We start from the raw sequence: 21,775 nt of genomic DNA, 5'->3' as shown, positions 1-21,775 counted from the left end.
TTAAATGGTTCTAGAATGTCATTGTGTAGAACATCTTTTGAATATCATTGTTATAGGTCATAGGTCATTATAGGTCATTATAGGTCATTTTGTTAACATTTTTGTTAATATAATAACTGTGGATATTACCAAAACCTTTTGGTGTACTTCCTAACATTAGTTGCATATATTAATGAAATTGACTTTTTTGTAAATATTTAATGGAAAATATTTTTTTTCCTCACAACTCAAAAGGGAGTAGGTTTTCAGCAATTCACAACAATAAATATGCCTGAATTCATCAGTATATGTCCGTAACGACTTTGTTTAAAAAAAGTGCTCCTTGTCAGAATATAGATAACAAAAAATCTTCTCCTCTCTTAGTGACAGTGATCAATGATAGGTTAAAGTGGACCCTGACACCAGTGACCTGGCACCACATCATTATTGTGTAGGAAAGCTGGTTCAAATCGAAAGTGGACACAAAATGCTGGAGTAACTCGGCGGGACAGGCAACATCTCTGGAGAGAAGGAATGGGTGACGTTTCGGGGTGAGACCCTTCTTCGGACTGATCACCAGTTGCTTTCTGCAGATTCACTCCCAGGAAAGCAATCTTTTCTTTGCCTCAGACCATCAGGCATGCCCAAGACTCTGATGGTCATTGATAGATTTATTGTACATTTGACTTGAATACTGCAGACTTGGACTTCAGTCCAAGTGGAGATCACTTTATCCATGGTTTCCGGTTGGGACTGTCTATGTATTGTCTATGTATTTCATTACCACCACAAATAGTGAATTGATCTACTAAGTAAAAACATTTATTTCTTTCCAATTTATTTATATTACCAATAGAAGTCAATAAATCCAAGTTGCACACTATCTTGACTTGGAAAGAGATCGCATTTCCTTCATGATCGGGCTCTCAATCCTTAAACACACCCCAGCAGCAGTGTTGGAGCACCTTCACCAGGAATGCAGGAGACGAAGCAGGTAACATTATCCTATGTATCCTAAAACCCCTGTCCCACGGTGCGAGTCCACCCACGAGTTATCCCGAGTTAAAAACAAATCAAACTCATGGTAATCACGTAGAATGAACGTAGCGGGAACGCCGGAGCTTGTGGACATAACTTAGCGACTCGTAACGCTAACGTCAGGTACTCGGGAAACGTGTTAACTCGTGAAAATTTTTCAACGTTGAAAGATTTCCACGTGTCAAATATACTCTTAAAGGAAAATGTTGATACTTTTAAACTCGTTGTAATACCTTAGTAGCCCGTGAGTTTACTGTATTGACTCGTGAGTTTACCGTATTAACTCGTGGGTACTGTTAACTCGGCAGCTGGACAGAGAAAAAAAAGGTGAGTAAAAAAAGGTTTGCCAAGTCTGCCTGTCAGGAATGATCCCCTGATGCTGGAGACACCTGTGGGAATCTCACCTTGATCTTTGGAATAGAGTGACCAACAACCAATATTTCCAGATTTCCAAGGGCAGGTCACTTCCCTTGTTTATGTGCCTTTCACATTACTGCTTCAGAGGTTTGATGCATTATGTGGGGCGTGGAGGTGGGGGGGGGGGAGTGAATGCATTCCTGTTTGAATAAGTGTAGGAAGGAACTGCAGATGGTGGTTTACACCGAAGACAGGCACAAAAAGCTGGAGTAGCTCAGCGGGTCATGCAGCATCGCTGAAAAAAACTCTCGACCTGAAGTGTCGCCTATTCCTTTTCTCCGGAGATGCCGTCTGACCCGCTGAGTTACTCCAGCTTTTTGTATCCATCTCTTGTTTGAATAAGATAATTTGAAAATGAAATGATCCACACCAACGCTTAAAAATAAATCGCCTTTATGTGAAAAATAAAGCAATTGCAAAACTTTGCCAACACGAAGGGAAATATCCTTTGGGGTCGTTCGCTACCATCTGCAGTCACGGATACAACAGTACAGGATATGATAACGTGGGCAATGATACAGGTGTGAGGCGAGATCCCCGAAAAACAGTCTGCCGAGCGATGAATAAACAGGGGTGAGAAAGTACTAACCGTCAGCCTATATATTGAAAAATCCCAAAACACGGGTTCAGTGAGTTTAAAAAAGTACATTAGACAAGAAACCTTTACAAATAGCAAAGCTTCGCATATGGCAGCACACACCTGGTGAAAATGTCCCAAAGGGCGGAAACAGGCCCTTCGGCCCACTGAGCTCGCCGTCAAACACTCATTTACCTCAATCTCATTTCTACCCGCATTCACATCAATTTCCCACCTGAGCCCCATTCGACCGCTCACCGACACATCGGGGGAAGGTGACAGTCCTTCAGGTGTTTTGGGCATTCATTTCTCATCGAGTCATGGGTTCATACAACACAGCAGGTGTTGCGGGGAGCATTCATACAACAAAGCAGCATGCGGGGAGTGAAAGGGATCACTTGGGGGAAACTCCATAAAATAGTGCCGGAGGTTAGAATCGAACCCGGGTCCCTGGAGCAGTGACACACACTGCTCAAGTGAACGTATAATGAAATGAATGAGGACTGACAATAATCAGATTAATTGAACTCATCAAAGGGCATAGATTTAACGTGAGCAGCAGGCGGAATAGAGGGCATGTGATGATTTTTATCTCAACACAGTAAGTACTGTAGTCGTGATCTGAGAACCCGACGGAGGCAGGTTTACAAAGTATATGGGCCAGAACTCAAATAACGGTCAGGAAGGCTATGGTTGGAATGGACATGGTGGGCGGAGGAGCCTGCTTCTGTGTTGCATGAACCCATGACTCGATGAGAAATGAGTGGCAAAAACACCTGAAGGATTGTGAGATAATGATCATGGATGACTTTTAATGGAAAGTCCACACATACAGATAGACAGCCAAGAAGAACTTCATATCTACACGCAGATGGACTGGCAGATGGAGGAGATAGGAGTTGGGGAAAGAGAGGAAAAGCCCAAGAGAAATACAGGGAAAGGGATATTGGAATAGACAGATGCTGGAATCCTGAAACGCATGTCAAAACATTTAAACACATAGCAAATAGGTGCAGGAGGAGGCCATTCGGTCCTTCGAACCAGCATTACCATTCAATATGATCATGGCTGATCATCCAAAATCAATACCCCGTTTCTGCTTTCTCCCCATATCCCTTGATTCCGTAACCCTAAGAAATGTAAACATGGGAGGCTTTTTATAGTGAAAAAAAAACTGCATGACATCACTTTTATCATGTGATGATTTTTCCACATGTCGGTAGTCGTTGTTGGCTCAAGAGTAACTCGGGAGAGGAACTTGGTACATCGCAGAAATGAGAAGTAAACGGCAAACTTAGACATACTCGTTGAAACTCGTGAACATAAACTAGGAATATCGTAGAAAACCACGAGTTTGATTTTTTCTTTAACTCGGGATAACTCGTGGGTGGACTCGCACCGTGGCACAGGGATATAAGTATTCAAGGACAGCTTGCATCGGTCAATAATTGCTATCCTTGCCAGTGCCCTGATCCTGAAAAAATAGTGTATTGCTTTTTTTAAATTATACAATTAAAATGTTTTTAAAAATTAAAAATGCATGCTTACTCACCTCTTCAAATTTGTTTGCTATCATCGAAAAGGCCTTAAAAATGGCATCTGTTGGGCCTGTTATTGTTACAATGCGCTCTGGACAGGATCCCTCTGAAATGTTGATTCTTGCACAACTCTACAAATTAAAATAGGTAATTCCCCAAGTATCACAATAAAAAAAACACTTGTTGAAGAAATACAAGCTTCAACCTACCTCCTCCCTCATCTTTTTCACCGTCTCCCCTTTCTATAAAGGGAAAAATAAATTTAATATAGTGACTGCAACCTTCTTCAGACATGTTGAAAACTGAAAGATAGAGAATTAAAAATAACTGCACTAACCTTTCCAATGATGCTTCCAACTTCCTGTAGAACAAAGGAAAATAATTATGGCTCAAATATCACATTGCTCAAATAACTACAGTAAATTAATTCTCCAGTCAAATAAATCTCAAATTTTATGATCATTATGGTTTAGTTTAGTTTATTGTCACTTCTACCGAGGTACAGTGAAAACATTTTTTTTTGCGCGTACTATCCAGTCAGTGGAACTGTGGACTGTTCTTTAGTTGGTGATAGGATGGTTCAGTTGCCTGATAATAGCTGGGAAGAATCATCGCTGAATCAGGAGGTATGCATTTTCAATAATAATAATAATAATGGATGGGATTTATATAGCGCCTTTCTAATACTCAAGGCGCTTTACATCGCATTATTCATTCACTCCTCAGTCACACTCGGTGGTGGTAAGCTACTTCTGTAGCCACAGCTGCCCTGGGGCAGACTGACGGAAGCGTGGCTGCCAATCTGCGCCTACGGCCCCTCCGACCACCACCAATCACTCACACACATTCACACACAGGCAAAGGTGGGTGAAGTGTCTTGCCCAAGGACACAACGACAGTATGCACTCCAAGCGGGATTCGAACCGGCTACCATTTTCAGACCTGTATCTCTTGCCTAATGAGAGAGGGGAGAAGAAGAGGGGTGACACTCATCATTGATTATGCTGGTGGGTTTGCCAAGGCAGCATGAAGTGTAGATGGAGTCAATAGGAGGGTGGTTGATTAGCGTGAGGGTCGAGGTTGCGTCCACAATTCTTTGCAATTCCTTGCAGCCTTAGATGAAGCTGTTCCCAAACCATGCTGTGATGCATCCCAATAAAATGTCTTCTACGGCACATCTGTAGACATAATTGAGAGTTGTTGGGGACATGCCGAACATCTTAAGCCTTCTAAGGAAGTAGAGGCGTTGGTGTGTTTTCTTGGCCTTTGCTTCGATGTGGCTGGTCCAGGACAAGTTGCAGGTAATATTTACTCCGAGAAGATTTCATCCATCTCCACTACAATGCCTCAATGTAAACCACGGTATGTGTACCACTTCACTTCCAATAGTCGATCACTATCTCCTTTGTCTTGTTTTCATTGAGTGAAAGGTTGCTGTCTTGACACCAGGTTACTCACCAAGTGAGTACTATACGATTAACGATTTAGACTAGGGAATTGAATGCAACATCATCAAGTTTGTGGATGACACAAAGCTGGGTGGCAGTGTGAGCTGCAAGGAGGATGCTATGAGGCTGCAGGGTGACAGATAGGTTGGGTGAGTGGGCAGATGCATGGCAGATGCCGTATAATGTGGACAAATGTGAGGTGGCAAGAACAAGGCAGAAGATTATTATCTGAATGGTGTCAGATTAGGAAAAGTGCAGGTGCAACGAGACCTGGGTGTCATTGTATATCAGTCACCGAAAGCAAGCATGCAGGTACAGCAGGCGGTGAAGAAAGCAAATGGCAAGTTGGTCCTCATAGAGAGAGGATTTGAGTACAGGAGCAAGGAGGTCGTACTGCAGTTGTACAGGTCCTTGGTGAGACCACAGCTGGAGTAATGTGTGCAGTTTTGGTCTCCTCTTTTGAGGAAGGACATTCTTGCTATTTAGGGAATACAGCGTAGGTTCACCAGGATAATTCCCGGGATGGCGGGACTGACATATGACGAAAGAATGGGTCGACTGAGATTGAACAGGCTAGATGCAGGCAAAATGTTCCAGATGTTGGGGGAGTCCAGAACCAGTGGTTACAGTTTAAGAGTAAGGGATAGGCCATTTAGGACTGAGATGAGGAAAAACCTTTTCATCCACAGAGTTGTGAATCTGTGGAATTCTCTGCCACGGAGGCAGTGGCGGCCAATTCACTGGATGTTTTCAAGAGAGAGTTAGATTTAGCTCTTCGGGCTAATGGAACCAAGGGATATGAGAAAAAAGCCGCAACTGGGTACTGATTTTGGATGATCAGCCATGATCATATTGAATGGCGGTGCTAGCTCAAAGGGCCGAATGGCCTACTCCTGCACCTATTTTCTATGTTTCTGTATACCAATTTTTCTCAATCTCCTTCCTGTACTCCATCTCGTCATTATTTCATATCCAGCCCACTGCGGCCGTGTTGTCTGCGAATTTGTAAATTGAGTTGGATTTATATTTAGCTACACAGTTGTGGGTGTATAAGGAGTAAAGAAGGGGGCTGAGAACAGGGTACCAGTATTGAGGATTATCACAGAAGATGATTTGTCACCAATCTTCACTGGTTGTGGTATATTGGTCAGGAAGTCGAAGATCTAGTTACAGAGGTGAGTGCTGACTCAATGTTGCACGAGTTTGGAAATGAGCTTGGATGGGATAGCGGTACTGAAAACAGAGCTGTGGTCTATGAATAGAAGTCTGACATAGGTGCCTCTGTTATCCAGGTGTTCCAGGGATGAGTGTAGGGCCAGGGAAATGGCAGCAGCCAAGGACCTGTTGTGGTGGTAGGTGAACTGCAATGGGTTAAGGTTGATTGGTAGACTGGATTTAATGCGTTCCATAACCAACCTCTCAAAGCACTTCATGATGGTGGATGTCAAGTCTATTAGACAATACTCTTTAAGGCATGAGATCTTGCTTTTCTTGGGCAATGGAATGATAATGCTCTTCTTGATGCAGGTAGGTACCTCGGAGTAGGAAGAGATTAAAGATGACCGTAAACAATTCCGCTAGTTGATTCAACCAGTTCCTAGGGACACGGCCAAGGTCTCCGTCCAGGCCAGTTGCTTTCAGTTTTTACAGTATTTATCTTGTTAGTTAAGTGTGAGTGTTGATGTTGAAGAGCATCTATTTATATTAGTCCAGAGCTAGATCCGCAACAATACTGATAGTTTGTGAGAGGGGGATTTCCAGTTTGAAGGCAGTGTTGTGCTGGGAGTCAATGAGAACTGAAGTAATGTTCACAGCAGTAAAGAGAACACTGCTCAACTGCATTTAATTCCCCGTACTAGGGGTCAAAGTTTATTATCAAACCCAAAGCACTATTTAGTATAAAGAACGCTATTATCTCAAATAGCACCAAGTGCCCAAAAATGATCACAATTGAAGAAATTAATTGCTGTGCTGGAGTATTATTGAACACACCCCAGAGTGAATGAAGACAATTGATGCCGACAAGAGTTACTTACCATTGTGGAATAGATAAAAAGGTTTGGATTTTCCTCTCGGATTTCAACCAATAGTATGATTGAACAGCATCAATTAACCTGAACTGCCAGTGTTCTCGCAGTATTTTCTCCAGAATTTAGCCTATTAAAGTATAGTAGATTAACTGAGTTACTGAAAATGCTTCTCATTAACTATTCATCTAATTAGCTGTGGAAAGTAAAGGGCCTGTCCCACCAGCATGTGACTGCATGCAGCTAGCTCGACCAAACGTGGTCGCTTGAGCCATACGGCCTCGCGGGGCCGGTCTCACTTCGATCGCCGGAGGCGTATGGAGTTGTGCGGAGCTGGTCCCGACATCGCGTGGGGCCATCGAAAAATGACACTATCCAAAAATTTTGCGCGACAACGGCCTGTCGGCCAACAGCCGCATTGAGGCAGTACGCAGCGCCTCAGCGGGTGTATGCAGCGTCTCAACGTCGTCCGCAGCGTCTTGACGCCGTATGCAGCGTCTCGATGCCGTACCCAGCGTCTTCACGCCGTATGCAGCGTCTTGATGGCGTACGCCTAGCGCGTGGCGTTGCGCGATGATGTCACCGCCCGGCGTGCCGTTGCGTGATGACGTAACCGCCCAACGCCGTGCGACGTCCAAATTCAGTCAGCCCGCCTACTGCCCAGCTGATTGGTGAGTATGATGTCGGGACCAGCCCCGTACAACTCCAGACGGCTCCGCGGTTGGAAGTGGGACCGGCCTCAAGCCACCACGTATTGTCGCGCTAGACGCATGCAATCGCATGCTGGTGGGACAGGCCCTTTACAAGCTGCTGCAAGTTTTAAATGCCTTCAGCATGAAGACATCGTCCCCTCAGCTGTAAACCAGGAAACTGCCTGCCTGTATGCTGTCAGTCAGGCTTACTGCAGGAACTGAGACACATGATGATGAGACATTGCTCCATCAGAAGGACATGGCGAAAGCAAAAATACAGGAAGTTAAGCTTCAAGAGGCAGTACAGAAATGGAAAGAGGTTGTAAAGATAATCAGTGCCATTTCTAAAATTTGACAAACAATCGGCAGATGCTGCAGGAAAAAAAGATTGCTAATCATAGCAAACCTAGCAAGGCAAGAAAAGCAAGCCACATCATCCAGGGATATGCCACACCAAATGTTCTTGATCGGTGCAGTTTTCCTGAAGACGTGCTGTGATTTGAGGGATGAACTGAACTTCTGAACATTATTAGGGCCAGAAATCATCCTTTAAGCACATGAATCTCCATATGCGAAGCCCCAATGTGGAATCTCTGCCATTTGTTCTTCAGCTCCCATTCATTGTTTACAGTGGTAGAATTCACCACAGTGTGACACCGGCTAGACAGCCTTTGTGGAAGGTTATTCAGTTTGCTTTCAGATTTTACCTCAATATCTCTTTACCAAAGAATGTTCATGATATAAACTTTTTTTTTAAATTAAAATATTTTTAATTTAGTTTTCATGACATAACAAAGTGCAAAGTTCTCAATTTGTTACTCCTATGTCATGTGGAAACAAGGGTACATAAAAAGAAACTGATCACAATAAAAGCAAGTTTCAGAAGCTCCAAGCCTGTTGTAGACTTTCAGAAATGTATGTTGTAATCCAAGGGGAAATGACATACTGTTTTTACCATACCACAAGCAATGTCAGGATCAAATTCTGTTAACTGTTGTTCAATATATCATTCTTTTGAACAATATCCCAAACCGTATTTAAGTATAATGTCTTTCTAACCCAAATTCTCGAGGGTCTGTGTAACCTCATTCAAGAGTGATGTGATATTTAAGCATACCCAGTGATCACAATAAAAGCAACATATTTAGAAGCACCAACCCTGTTATATTCTCATTGTAATGGAAGCTATGCACTTGTCATGCAAAGGTTTCTTGGCAGGGTAAAATACATGATTGATTGAAAGATGCAGTCTGAATAAAATCTCTCGGAATCTGGACCTATCCAATGTTGAGTAGTTTGAAGGTCTTTATATAAATCTATTTTGAGAGTATTGCTGTACATTGTTTGGTCCACACGCAATCCTAAACTCAATACATAATATGCAGCGGTCATTGGATCTAATTTGTCAGAGGATTATCAATATCAAATAACTGGACACAAAAGTACACAGAAGGTGCATCAATTATATCTGAAATACATCAATAGTATTTAAACAAAACATTGCAAATCTATGCTTTTCTTTGGTTGTGAACAGAACTGCCTTGCTCCTGATATGTAATTACACCAGATCACGAGCACACAATGGAGCAATGCTAAATAAACAGGGTCAAAGCTAGGTTGATCATTATATAAAAATGAATGTTGGACAAGCACCATCCAGTAATAATAGAAGATATTTTCTGATCCACTGTGAACATTGTTTTACTTCTTTTGGAACTTCATTGTGTGTTATGAATAGGGTTCAGATCTTAAAATCTAGTCACGGTAATCACTCCCTGATGAGCTCAATGCGTTTTATGCACGCTTTGATAGGGAGAACACTAATGTGCCTTCCCGAGCCCCCATTCGCTGTGATGGTATTTCAGTCAGTCACAGAGGCTGACGTCAGAAAATCCTTCAGAGGGGTGAACCCCCGAAAAGCATCTGGACCGGATGGTATACCCGGTAGTGTTCTAAAAACCTGTGCGGATCAACTGGCTGGAGTTTTTACGGACATTTTCAAACTCTCACTTCTGAGGTCTGAGGTTCCCACCTGCTTTAAAAGGGCATCAATTATACCAGTGCCCAAGAAGAGCAAGATGACGTGCCTCAATGACTATCGACTTGTGGCACTAACGTCTGTGGTGATGAAGTGCTTTGAGAGGTTGATCATGGCGCAAATCAACTCCTACCTCGACAAAAACCTGGACCCTCTGCAGTTCGCTTACCGCCACAACAGATCAACAATGGTGGATGCGATCTCGCTGGCTCTCTACTCCGCTCTGGACCACTTGGACAACAAAAACTCATATGTCAGGCATATGTTATTCATTGATTACAGCTCGGCATTTAATACAATCATCCCCTCCAAGCTGGTTACCAAACTCGCAGAACTGGGCCTCTGCGCATCCCTCTGCAATTGGATCCTCGACTTCCTCATTCACAGACCACAGTCAGTTCGTATTGGTGGAAATGTGTCAGCCTCGATAACAATCAGCACGGGAGCACCTCAAGGCTGCATGCTTAGCCCCCTGCTGTACTCACTCTATACTCATGACTGCGTAGCCGGTCATAGTGCGAACTCCATCATCAGGTTCGCTGACGATACCACTGTTGTGAGATGTATCACTGATGGGCCGAGTCAAAGTAAAGAAGTGGGATTGACCGACTGACCAAATGGTGCCAGTACAATAACCTGGCCCTCAAACACCGCCAAAACCAAGGAACTGATTGTGGACTTTGGAAGGGGTAGGATGGGGACCCACAGTCCCGTTTATATCAATGGGTCGATGGTGGAAAGGGTCAAGAGCTTCAAATTCCTGGGCGTGCATTACACTGAAGATCTTTCCTGGTCCAAGAACACTGATGCAGTCGTAAAGAAAGCACATCAGTGCCCTACTTCCTGAGAAGATTACGGAGAGTCGGTATATCAAGGAGGACTCTCTCTAACTTCTACAGGTGCACAGTATAGAGCATACTGACTGGTTGCATCGTGGTTTGGTTCGGAAACTTGAGCGTCCTGGAGCGGAAAAGACTACAAAAAGTAGTAAAAACTACCCAGTCCATCATCGGTTCTGACCTCCCTTCCATCGAGGGGGTCTATCATAGTCGCTGCCTCAAAAAGACTGGCAGCATCATCAAGGATCCACACCATCCGGGCCATACACTCATTTCCCCACTACCTTCAGGTAGAAGGTACAGGAGCCTGAAGACTGCAATGACCAGGTTCAGGAATAGCTGCTTCCCCACAGCCATCAAGCTATTAAACTCAGCTCGAACAAAACTCTGAACATTAATAGACCATAATCTGTTTATTTGCACTTTATCAGTTTATTTATTCATGTGTGTATATATTTATACAATGGTATATGAACACACTGATCTGTTCTGTATTCGTGCCTACTATGTTCTGGTGTGCTAAAGCAAAGCAAGAATTTCAATGTCCTATCAGGGACACATGACAATAAACTCTCTTGAACTCTTGAATTAATTTAATTTTACGCCTATTTTTCGAATGGAAGCCCGCTAGCCTGGTCATTCCATTTTCTCTCTTCAACCTTCTGGGGGAAGATACAGCAGCTTGTAAGCCCAGATGTCCAAATCTAAGAACAGCTTCTTACCCGCTGTTATCAGACTCCTGAACCTCTTTCACACCTATTTCCCCTGAAGGACCTGCCACATATTCTTTCTCTTCACTCGACATCATTCAGTTTTCCCATTATTGCCCTTCAGTATTTTTTGCATTATTTCCGATTGCGCTGTTTTGCATTTGTCATTGTATTTATTGTTGTATCGATGGTTTACTCTATGAGCTTCATGCAAAGAAAGGAATTCATTACACCTTTGTGTGTATGACAATAAACTGAACGGAACTGAATCTATATTTGCAATGCTAATGAAAAGCTGACAAGGTGGGAACGGGAACTAATGTTGCACAGTGGTTGTTATGGCTTCGCATTTGGCTGGTTTTGTTTTATTGCTACCTGTATGTTCTTCCTCCTGACAGTCTTAGGCAAATGAGAGAGAACAAAGAGTATCAGTGACTTCCATTTTGGCAATAATGAACCATGATTTACAAGATGTAAATAGATCTAATTCAGACTGGAAGGAGACTGTCACTGAAGGATTAGCGACAGCTGTCAGCCACTGTATGATTTTAGCCTGTTCTAAGGTTGCAGGTGTGCTTGTAGAGAGTAATATATTTCAGTAAAGACACCTAATGAGTGCAAACATCAGTTTGTACACTGCTTCCTACGAAGTTCAGATGGGGAAAATGTGAGGAAAAAGACATATCTTTTGCGGATACACAAAAATGCTGGAGAAACTCAGCGGGTGCAGCAGCATCTATGGAGCGAAGGAAATAGGTGACGTTTCGGGCCGAAACCCTTCTTCAGTCTTTTGCGGCATGTCTTTCTTCCCCTTCCTCCTCATTCCTTCACTAGTGGTTGGTACTGCTCTCCATAATCTATGTTTAGTCTCCCATTTATGCTCTATTCTGAAGGGAATGTCAACAAAGATATTCATATCAAGGAATATGTGCAGGTTTGTAGCCATCAAAAAACCTTCCAACACTTGCTGTGCAACAATTAAAAAAGTTATAAAGACAGAATTATAGCAAATGCTGTTGGAACTCACAGAAAGTAATCTTGAAGATGATAAATTTAAAATAAAAAATAAAAAATGCTAGGAACGCTTCGTAAGTCAGGCAGCAACTGTGGAGGGAGAAACCCATTTTCCATTTTAGGCCATTTTCTTTCCAACCTGATGAAATGTTTCCCTTTGTTCTCTCTTCAAAGTTCTTTTGATGTCCTGAACATTTTCTATATTTATTTTAGAGATCCAGTACCCATTTATTTTGATTTCATATTCCTCAGAATAGTGCCACTAAGTGATCCCAACTCCTCTTTGATGTGTGTGTGTAGCTGCATGAGATAATGAGAAGGTGTTAGCTGAAGAAGAAAATAGCAGCAACGGTCATTAAACTGATCTCTATCTGTCTACTCAATACTGTTAGCAACTGTTGTCTTTTACTTCCCGTAATGCAACAACCAGAACAGCACACAATATTCCAAATGTATCCTAACCAAAGGTTTATACCATTTCAATATCACTTCCAAACTTTTATATTCAACACCCTGACTAATGTAGGCGAGTATGCGGTACGCCTTCTTTATCACCCTTCTTGTGTGTCATTTTCAAGTACATCACATCTAGGCATTTGTGGTGCAAGTGTAATGGACCTGCACCTCTCGACCCTTCTGTATATCAATGCATATACTCTATATTGTTAGGAAATCCATAGCAATGACGGTGGAAGTAGGCTGGAATGTATTGAGGGAGTGCAGCATAGGTTCACCAGGTTAATTCCCGCGATGGCGGGACTGTCATATGTTGATAGAATGGAGCGGCTGGGCTTTGATACTGGAATTTAGAAGGATGAGAGGGTATGTTATTAAAACATAAAAGATTATTAAGGGTTTGGACACACTAGGCAGGAAACATGTTCCCGATGTTGGGGGAGTCCAGAACCAGGGGCCACAGTTTAAAAATAAGAGGTAAGCCATTTAGAACGGAAATGAGGAAAAACTTTTTCACACAGAGTTGTGAGTCTGTGGAATTCTCTGCCTCAGAGGGCGGTGGAGGCTGGTTCTCTGAATGCTTTCAAGAGAGAGCTAGACAGAGCTCTTAAAGATAGCAGAGTGAAAGGATATGGGGAGAAGGCAGGAACGGGGTACTGATTGTGGATGATCAGCCATGATCATATTGAATGAAAATGCTGTCTCGAGGGGCCGAATGGCCTACTCCTGCACCTATTGTATATTGTCTATTGTAACTTTCAAATAGGTATTATTGGAAGGAGAATTTTGAGGCTTTGTGAAAGCAAATTGAAGTAATTGCAAAGCTCTTCAAAGAGCAGGCACAGACATAATCAAACCTATGTTTCCATGTGTGTGATTCTACGGTTTCTTGTTTTCATTTGTTGACTTCTGCTCAAAATTCATACATAATTTATTCAAATGTTTTGTAACTTAAACACAATATCCTGTCTTCAATTTTCAAAAGACAAGGCTTGCAAATTTGTTTTCTGTGCGTCATTCCATTAAAAGCTAGGATTAATGTATATTGCGTGTATTTGTACTAAAAACACAAAATGCTGGAAATACTACAGGTCAGGAGACATCTGCAAGAGAGTTAAAGTTTCAGGTCAATCCCTAACATCAGAAATAGGAACAGTTAAAGATTAAAGATTTTAAGTTGTAGAAATGGGAAGAGTTGGAGAGACAAAGGGTCTGTCTATGGTAGGCTGGAAAGCAAAGCAGACAGAATGACATAGGTACTAGTAGTGCCAAGTAAGCGGGGGTTTGCTAATCATGGCTGATGTATCTGGAGGAGATGAGAGAGACAAGAATGCTGGAACTCAGTTACTGTGAATCTGAAATAAAAGTGGTATGCTGAGAATAAGGAAGTAACAATGGAGGGAGATAAGATGAACTAAAAAAGGTATTAATATTTTGGGTTGGTAACCTTTCATTAGAACTGACTTGCCTGATATAAACCAGCATCAGCAGTTCCTAGTTTCTACATGCCGATTATATGTTGGGAAAGCTGGTTATCTCGGCTGTTAAATTCTCTGAAACTCCAATAGTTCCCCTGTCAAACTGTTGATACTTTTTCATATCATTATTGCCAAGTTTTGGATTAATTTGCAAATGTGTAAATCCTAAACTTGCAGAGGATGGGCACACATTTGATTGTACTTGGGAAAGGCCCTGTTGACATGCAGAGAACTATTATTTAAGATCTGGACAACAATTACCAATAATTCAACATCAGCAGATCTTTTATCTTGCTCTTTGTAATTTGTCAATTAATAGTGAGGTTGATGGGGGGGAAGGGGATAGAAGTGATGCAACAAAGGTCTATTTCTTTTGCAGCTTGTTTCCCCCTCTCAACTCCTGTGCAGCTTCACTCTAAAAGGTAAATTGTCTGCCCACAAATCTCTTCTGAGCAGGGCCTTGGTAAGTTAGCCATTTATATCATGTCTCTCCCTTTACTATTCACCCAGATGCACAAGATATGCAACAATGGAATTGGCAGGCAGAAACCTAAAGAGATTTATTTCTAAATTGTCATCTATATTACTAAATCTCTGATCTTGACCGCTTTTGGCCGACCGTGCTGCGATTTCCAAGAGAACGCCGCCACCTACGGCCGTCATTTTTGGCCTCCTCGCTCAAAGCCCCCCTCCATATGAGTGCGGAGGATTTTTTCCGTCGATGAAAAATGAGAGAGATATTAATGTTTTTACAAAATTCCCCATTCTCTCTGCTGCCCCCGCTGGCGGCAGGGGGAGGGACTATAATACCAGGAAGTGTCGTGCCTCATTCAGTCTCTGCCAGACCAGGAAGCGAGAAGGTCACGGCTCTCTGAGCTGCGAATAACACTGAACGCACGTCTACTCCACGGTGAGTCCCCTCGATGCGGCTGTAAAGTGGCTGCAGCCCTTTTTTAACAAGTTTGTGTTCACAAAATGAATTTTGGTTGTCGGGTGTCTGCAGCCCAATTGTTTGCCTCGGCTTTTTTTTAACAAGTTTGTGTTCACAAAATGAATTTTGGTTGTCGGGTGTCTGCAGCCCAATTGTTTGCCTCGCCTTTTTTTAACAAGTTTGTGTTCACAAAATGAAATTTGGTTGTCGGGTGTCTGCAGCCCAATTGTTTGCCTCGCCTTTTTTAACAAGTTTGTGTTCACAAGATGAATTTTGGTTGTCGGGTGTCTGCGGCCCAATTGTTTGCCTCGCCTTTTTTTAACAGGTTTGTGTTCACAAGATGAATTTTGGTTGTCGGGTGTCTGTAGCCCAATTGTTTGTCTCGCCTTTTTGACAGGTTTGTGTTCACAAGATGTATAGTATGTATAGTATGAGTATAGAAGTTGGGATGTAATGTTAAAATTGTACAAGGCATTGGTGAGGCCAATTCTGGAGTATGGTGTACAATTTTGGTCGCCTAATTATAGGAAGGATGTCAACAAAATAGAGAGAGTACAGAGGCGATTTACTAGAATGTTGCCTGGGTTTCAGCAACTAAGTTACAGAGAAAGGTTGAACAAGTTAGGGCTTTATTCTTTGGAGCGCAGAAGGTTAAGGGGGGACTTGATAGAGGTTTTTAAAATGATGAGAGGGATAGACAGAGTTGACGTGGAAAAGCTTTTCCCACTGAGAGTAGGGAAGATTCAAACAAGGGGACATGACTTGAGAATTAAGGGACTGAAGTTTAGGGGTAACATGTGGGGGAACTTCTTTACTCAGAGAGTGGTAGCTGTGTGGAATGAGCTTCCAGTGAAGGTGGTGGAGGCAGGTTCGTTTTTATCATTTAAAAATAAATTGGATAGTTATATGGATGGGAAAGGAATGGAGGGTTATGGTCTGAGCGCAGGTATATGGGACTAGGGGAGATTATGTGTTCGGCACGGACTAGAAGGGTCGAGATGGCCTGTTTCCGTGCTGTAATTGTTATATGGTTATATTATATGGTTAAGATGAATTTTGGTTGTCGGGTGTCTGCAGCCCAATTGTTTGCCTGTCCTTTTTGACAGGTTTGTGTTCACAAGATGAATTTTGGTTGTCGGGTGTCTGCAGCCCAATTGTTTGCCTCTCCTTTTTGACAAGTTTATGTCCTCAAAATGAATTTTGGTTGTCGGGTGTCTGCAGCCCAATTGTTTGCCTCTCCTTTTTAACAAGGTTGTGTTCACAAAATGAATTTTGGTTGTCGGGTGTCTGCAGCCTAATTGTTTGCCTCGCCTTTTTGACAAGTTTGTGTTCACAAAATGAATTTTGGTTGTCGGGTGTCTGCAGCCCAATTGTTTGCCCCGCCTTTTTAACAAATTTGTGTTCACAAAATGAATTTTGGTTGTCGGGTGTCTGCAGCCCAATTGTTTGCCTTGGCTTGAAATCGTTGCAGCAGTTGGATGCGGCGCACAATGTCTATACTAGCCCTCCGGAAACCAGTACCTTCAGCCGGCAACACCCATACTAGCGCAACAGACAGCCCCCCCCCCCCCACTGGCGAGCAGTATTGGAATTGTCTGAGCTGTGAATCAACTGAACATACTGAATGTCTACTGAACTGTGAGTGTGGTGTTTATGTGGTGTTTTTTGTGGTTTTATGGTGGTTTCACCCTGCTTGAAATGATATGAAACTGCATTTGAATTTGGTGGCCTTGCACCCAGCATGAAATGGTATGAAACTGCATTTGAATTTGGTGGCCTTGCACCCTGCTAGAAGTCATATGAAACTGCACTTGGATTTGGTGACCTTGCACCCTGCTTGAAGTGGTATGAAACTGCACGAATTAGGTGGCTTTGCACCCTGCTTGAAGTGGTATGAAACTGCACTTGAATTTGGTGGCCTTGCACCCTGCTTGAAGTGGTATGAAACTGCACTTGAATTAGGTGGCCTTGCACCCTGCTTCAAATGGCATGAAACTGCACTTGAATTTGGTGGCCTTGCACTCTGCTTGAAATGGTATGAAACTGCACTTGAATTTGGTTGTCTTGCACCCTGTTTGAAGTGGCATGAAACTGCCCTTGAATTTGGTGGCCTTGCAACCTGCTTGAAGTGGCATGAAACTGCACTTGAATTTGGTGGCATATTTTCTCTTTTTTCTTTTCTATGGCTTACTTCTTAACTTATTTTTCTAACTTCACGTCTATGGGTCTTTTTTTTATCACTTTTTCACACACTCACTATCTTATCTCACTTTCCTTACTTTTTTTCTTTTTAAAGCTTAAAAAATGAAGTGGAACAAGAAATGTATTATGTTATCTTTGGCTTATATTATTGTAATGTACATTACTTCTAATAAATAAAATAAAATAAAAAAATAATAATAATAATAATAATTTGGTGGCCTTGCACCCTGCGTGAAATGGCATGAAACTGCACTCGAATATGCTGGCCTTGCACCCTGCTTGAAATGGCACGAAACTGCACTTGAATTTGCTGGCCTTGCACCCTGCTTGAAATGGCACGAAACTGCACTTGAATTTGGTGGCCTTGCACCCTGCTTAAAATGGCATGAAACTGCACTTGAATTTGGTGGCCCTGCACCCTGATTGAAGTGGTAGGAAACTGCACTTGAGTTTGGTGGCCTTGTACCCAGTTTGAAGTGGTAGGAAACTGCACTTGAATTTGGTGGGCTTGCACCTTGCTTGAAGTGGTATGAAACTGCACTTGAGTTTGGTGGACTTGGACCCTGCTTGAAGTGGTATGAAACTGCACTTGAGTTTGGTGGACTTGCACCCTGCTTGCAATGGAATTTCAAGAAATAGCCGTGAGTCAACTCCCAGCCCACCAGCCATGAGTGAACTGCTGTAACATCAGGCTTGAGTGACTGAGCTGCCACTCCAAGAATCCTTTTGGCCCACATTGTCCATACTAGCCCTCTGGAAACCAGTCCCTTCAGCCCACAACACCCATAATAGTGCCCCAGAAAGCCCCCCCCCCCCCCCCCACCGGCCACCCACCAATATTGGAATTGGTGGAGAGGTGGAATATTGCGTTGGGGGAACTCTTGTGTGGGGCCTTGTCAAACGCTTTTTGAAAGTCCAGATGCACCATATCCACTGGCCCTCCCTTATCAATCCTATTTGTTACATCCTCAAAAAATTCTAGAAGATTTGTCAAGCATGAATTATGGGTAGTAATAAGTTAGTGTACTAGAGAAAGATGGAACTCCTGGTTAAGTGGTGTCGGAACAACAACCTCTTGTTCAACATCAACAAAATCAAGGAATTAATCATTGAATTCAGAAAGGTGAAGTCAACATATGTTCACTGGTGGATCGATGGTGGAAAAAGTTAGTTCAAATTACTACCTTCCAATTACTGGCCATTGACATCTCGGGCCCAGCACATAAATGCAAACACAAAGGTGGCACTCCAGACCTCTACTTCTTTGAAGTTTAAGAAGTTTCAGCATGTTACCGAATACTTTGGCCAACTTCTAAAGATGCACGTAGAAACTGTATTGACTGATTGCATCATAGCCTGATGCAGAAATTTGAAAGCCCAGGAACACAATGGCTGCAGCGAGTGGTGGAAATGATTAATTATTCCATTCTGGACAGCCCTCCCCACTTTTGAGAATGTTTTGAGGTGCTGCCGTCAATGATCCCCACCATGCCTTCTATTTTTCTTGAATTATCAGGTTCCAGAACAAACCTTCAAAACCCAAAACCTACCATGACTATGGAATACTAAAGACCACCTCTGTTTTTTTAGTCTTTTTTTTCCACATATGGAATTTGTATATGTTTTTGTGTGCTGTCTCATTCCATCTACTTGTGATGCTGCTGGAAGCAAATTTTTAATTGTATCTGCACCTCAATGTACTTGTGTATATGACAAATTTGACCACGGAAAAATGCTTTAATTGCAATAATCTCATTTTAGGTTCAACGTTGTAATGCTTTTTCCACCTTGTTTACTTGACCATTGCTGTTTCGCCTTCTGTCAGAAACTACACATTTTCATTACCATCAGTTAAGATATATTTTGGTGCTTTCACATTCAAATACTTGATACACAACATTGCCCAACTATTCCCCTTCCTGTTGTTTTCTCAGATTTGATTTAGTATCAAATGGTGAAGGTCCATCAGAATAAAGGCACAATTTCTGAACATTTTATAACCACCTGATTTAAAAGAAGATGGTTATGGGTTCAAGTTCATGAAATGCCTAATATTTAACTTTCTACTAGTGAGAACAAATCATGTTGGTTGTCAACTGTGTTGCAGTATAAAACATTGTGTCATGGAACACTTTGGAAGATGAGAGGGAAAGAAATGAGATGGCTTGACCAATAACAATACCTCCATCACAGAGCAGCATGAAGTTAGAGACCCAGACCATCTGTGCGAAGGGCTTTCTAAAGGAGATCTTCTCCTGCGAGGATATTAAAAAATAACAGCAGAAGAAAGAGAAAAAATGAGACTGATAACATGAGGCACTAATATCCATATACAAAAATTCAATAGAGAAAGGAATAGTGCCAGGGAACTAGCAAACAGCAAAGGCAATTGCTATCTGCAGTAGTAAGAACTGCTGCTGATTTTCTCCTTCCTAAAATAAGGCACTAAAGCAATAGTTGTACCATAATTCTTGGGTAAGTTGAGATTCAGAATCATATCCAGAACCCTCACTGGACTATATTATTTAAATATTTACTAAATAATCTCAACCATCGGGGGTGATTTCTTATGAGAAATGTATTGCAGTATGTTATGCATAAAATGAGACATTGTAAATAAGTGCTACATACCATTATCAACTAAAACAACTATTAATTATATGGTACAAACAGCCTTAATACTTTTACTAAGAGGACAGGTTAAATTATTTTAAGTCAGAACTAATATGGTGCATTCTCAATTTTGTATAACTATTTGTTGATAATCACACTGTACCTTTCCATGCATTAGTAGACGGATAGTAAGAGTGACGTTGAGTCCCCCTTCAGTTACTTGGGAGTCTGATTTATTCATTCTGCTGTTTTAACTCTTGAAAGCACAAGGATGTACTGAAGTCCTGTAGAAAGAAGATATTTCAGCAGTCAAAATTTCATTTTACAGATTACTTCAGCTGATATGTAATAATAACTTTAAATTTATGGGTCTTAATTTCTCTATAAAGCCTGCATCTTTTGACTGAAGAAAAACTTGCATTTCCAGACATGGACATATTTAAAAAAAAACACAATTCAGAAGTAACCTACATAGGGACTTGCTGTTGAAAATTGATTCTTTGCTTCATGAAATAGCATTTTTCCCCCAGTAACTTATACCAGTAACCCTCACTCTGACTTCACATTTCGCACATCTTCTATCTTTATCTCACACTTTGCCTTCTAATTTCTGGCCTTTGTCCAACCACCTGCCAATCACACCACCCCCCCCCCCCCCCTCCTCATCACCTGTATCCACCAATCAATTGCCAGACTTGGTCGCAACGCCACCTCTTTTCTCCCCCCACTACAATCAGTCTAAAGAAGGGTCCTGACCCGAAACATTGCCCATTCATGTTTTCCAGAGATGCTGCCTAAGTTACTCCAGCACTTAAAAAAAAATAAAACAGCATCTGCAGTTCTTTGTGTCTACTTTTTCAGTATCATTTCCTTTTCTGCATCGTACCAGTTTTGTGATACAGAATGAACACATTTATCACATTTAGTTCGGGTGATTTAAAGTGAGCAATAAATCTAGTTCTATTTTCTCATTACATGCACTCTTGAAACATTGATGAAATGTAAAGAATGTTCTTATTCCATGTGGAAGTCTTGCTATCTGAGATTCCATTCAAAAGTTAATTCTCATTTCAAGGCACCAACTATATCTTGCCCGATAGTTTTTGCTTTGATATCTTATAGTGCATTCAGAAAGTATTCAGACCCCTTCACTTTTTCCACATTTTGTTGCGTTACAGCCTTAAAATGGATTAAATTTAATCTACACACAGTACCCCATAATAAAAAAGCGAAAACAGGTGTTTGAAATTTTTGCAAAGTAATTCAAGTCAAGTCAAGAGAGTTTATTGTCATGTGTCCCAGATAGGACAATGAAATTCCTGCTTGCTGCAGCACAACAGAATATAGTAAGCAAACATACAGAACAGTTCAGTGTGTCTATATAGCGTAGACCATATATATACACATAAATAAACAGATACAGTACAATAGGCTGCTATAGTTCAGACTTTGTTTGATGGCGAGTTTAATAGCCTGATGGCTGTGGGGAAGAAGCTGTTCAGAATTATGAAGGTATGAGGACTGAGCTGATCAAAGTTGACTGGGATAGCAGACTCAAGAATAAGACGGTACATGAGCAGTGGTGTACGTTTAAGGATCTACTGTATAACCTTCAAGAAAAATTTATTCCTATGAAGAAAAAAAGGGGTAAGGGTAAGAACAGTCAGCCATGGCTCAGTAAAACTATAAAGGATAGTATTCGGCTGAAGGCAAGGGCATATAAAGTAGCCAGAGATAGTGGGAGGGTAGAGGATTGGGAAGCATTTAAAGGTCAGCAA

The 21,775-nt window shown here is 41.9% G+C and overlaps 1 protein-coding gene across 6 annotated transcripts in view; it reads right to left on the bottom strand.

The window, feature by feature from the left end:
• The window catches only part of LOC116991260 (poly(rC)-binding protein 3-like), a 169,397-nt gene that overhangs the window by 49,404 nt on the left and 98,218 nt on the right, over nucleotides 1-21,775 (bottom strand). For all 6 annotated transcript variants that reach the window (XR_004416731.1, XR_004416729.1, XM_033049733.1 and 3 more), the window contains exons 2-5: nucleotides 20,161-20,281; nucleotides 3,887-3,910; nucleotides 3,759-3,791; nucleotides 3,564-3,680 (exon numbers count right to left, since the gene is read on the bottom strand). Coding sequence is in view for 4 of the 6 variants with exons in the window: in XM_033049733.1 (XP_032905624.1) it covers nucleotides 3,564-3,680; nucleotides 3,759-3,791; nucleotides 3,887-3,910; nucleotides 20,161-20,238 (252 nt within the window). In the remaining 2 variants the exon portion in view is untranslated. The remainder of the gene's footprint in view (nucleotides 1-3,563; nucleotides 3,681-3,758; nucleotides 3,792-3,886; nucleotides 3,911-20,160; nucleotides 20,282-21,775) is intronic.

The sequence above is a fragment of the Amblyraja radiata genome, chromosome 2, assembly GCF_010909765.2.
Source record: "Amblyraja radiata isolate CabotCenter1 chromosome 2, sAmbRad1.1.pri, whole genome shotgun sequence".
Taxonomy (NCBI): Eukaryota; Metazoa; Chordata; class Chondrichthyes; order Rajiformes; family Rajidae; genus Amblyraja; species Amblyraja radiata.
Note: the sequence above shows the minus strand (reverse complement) of the source record. Positions and strands in the feature narration are given on the sequence as shown.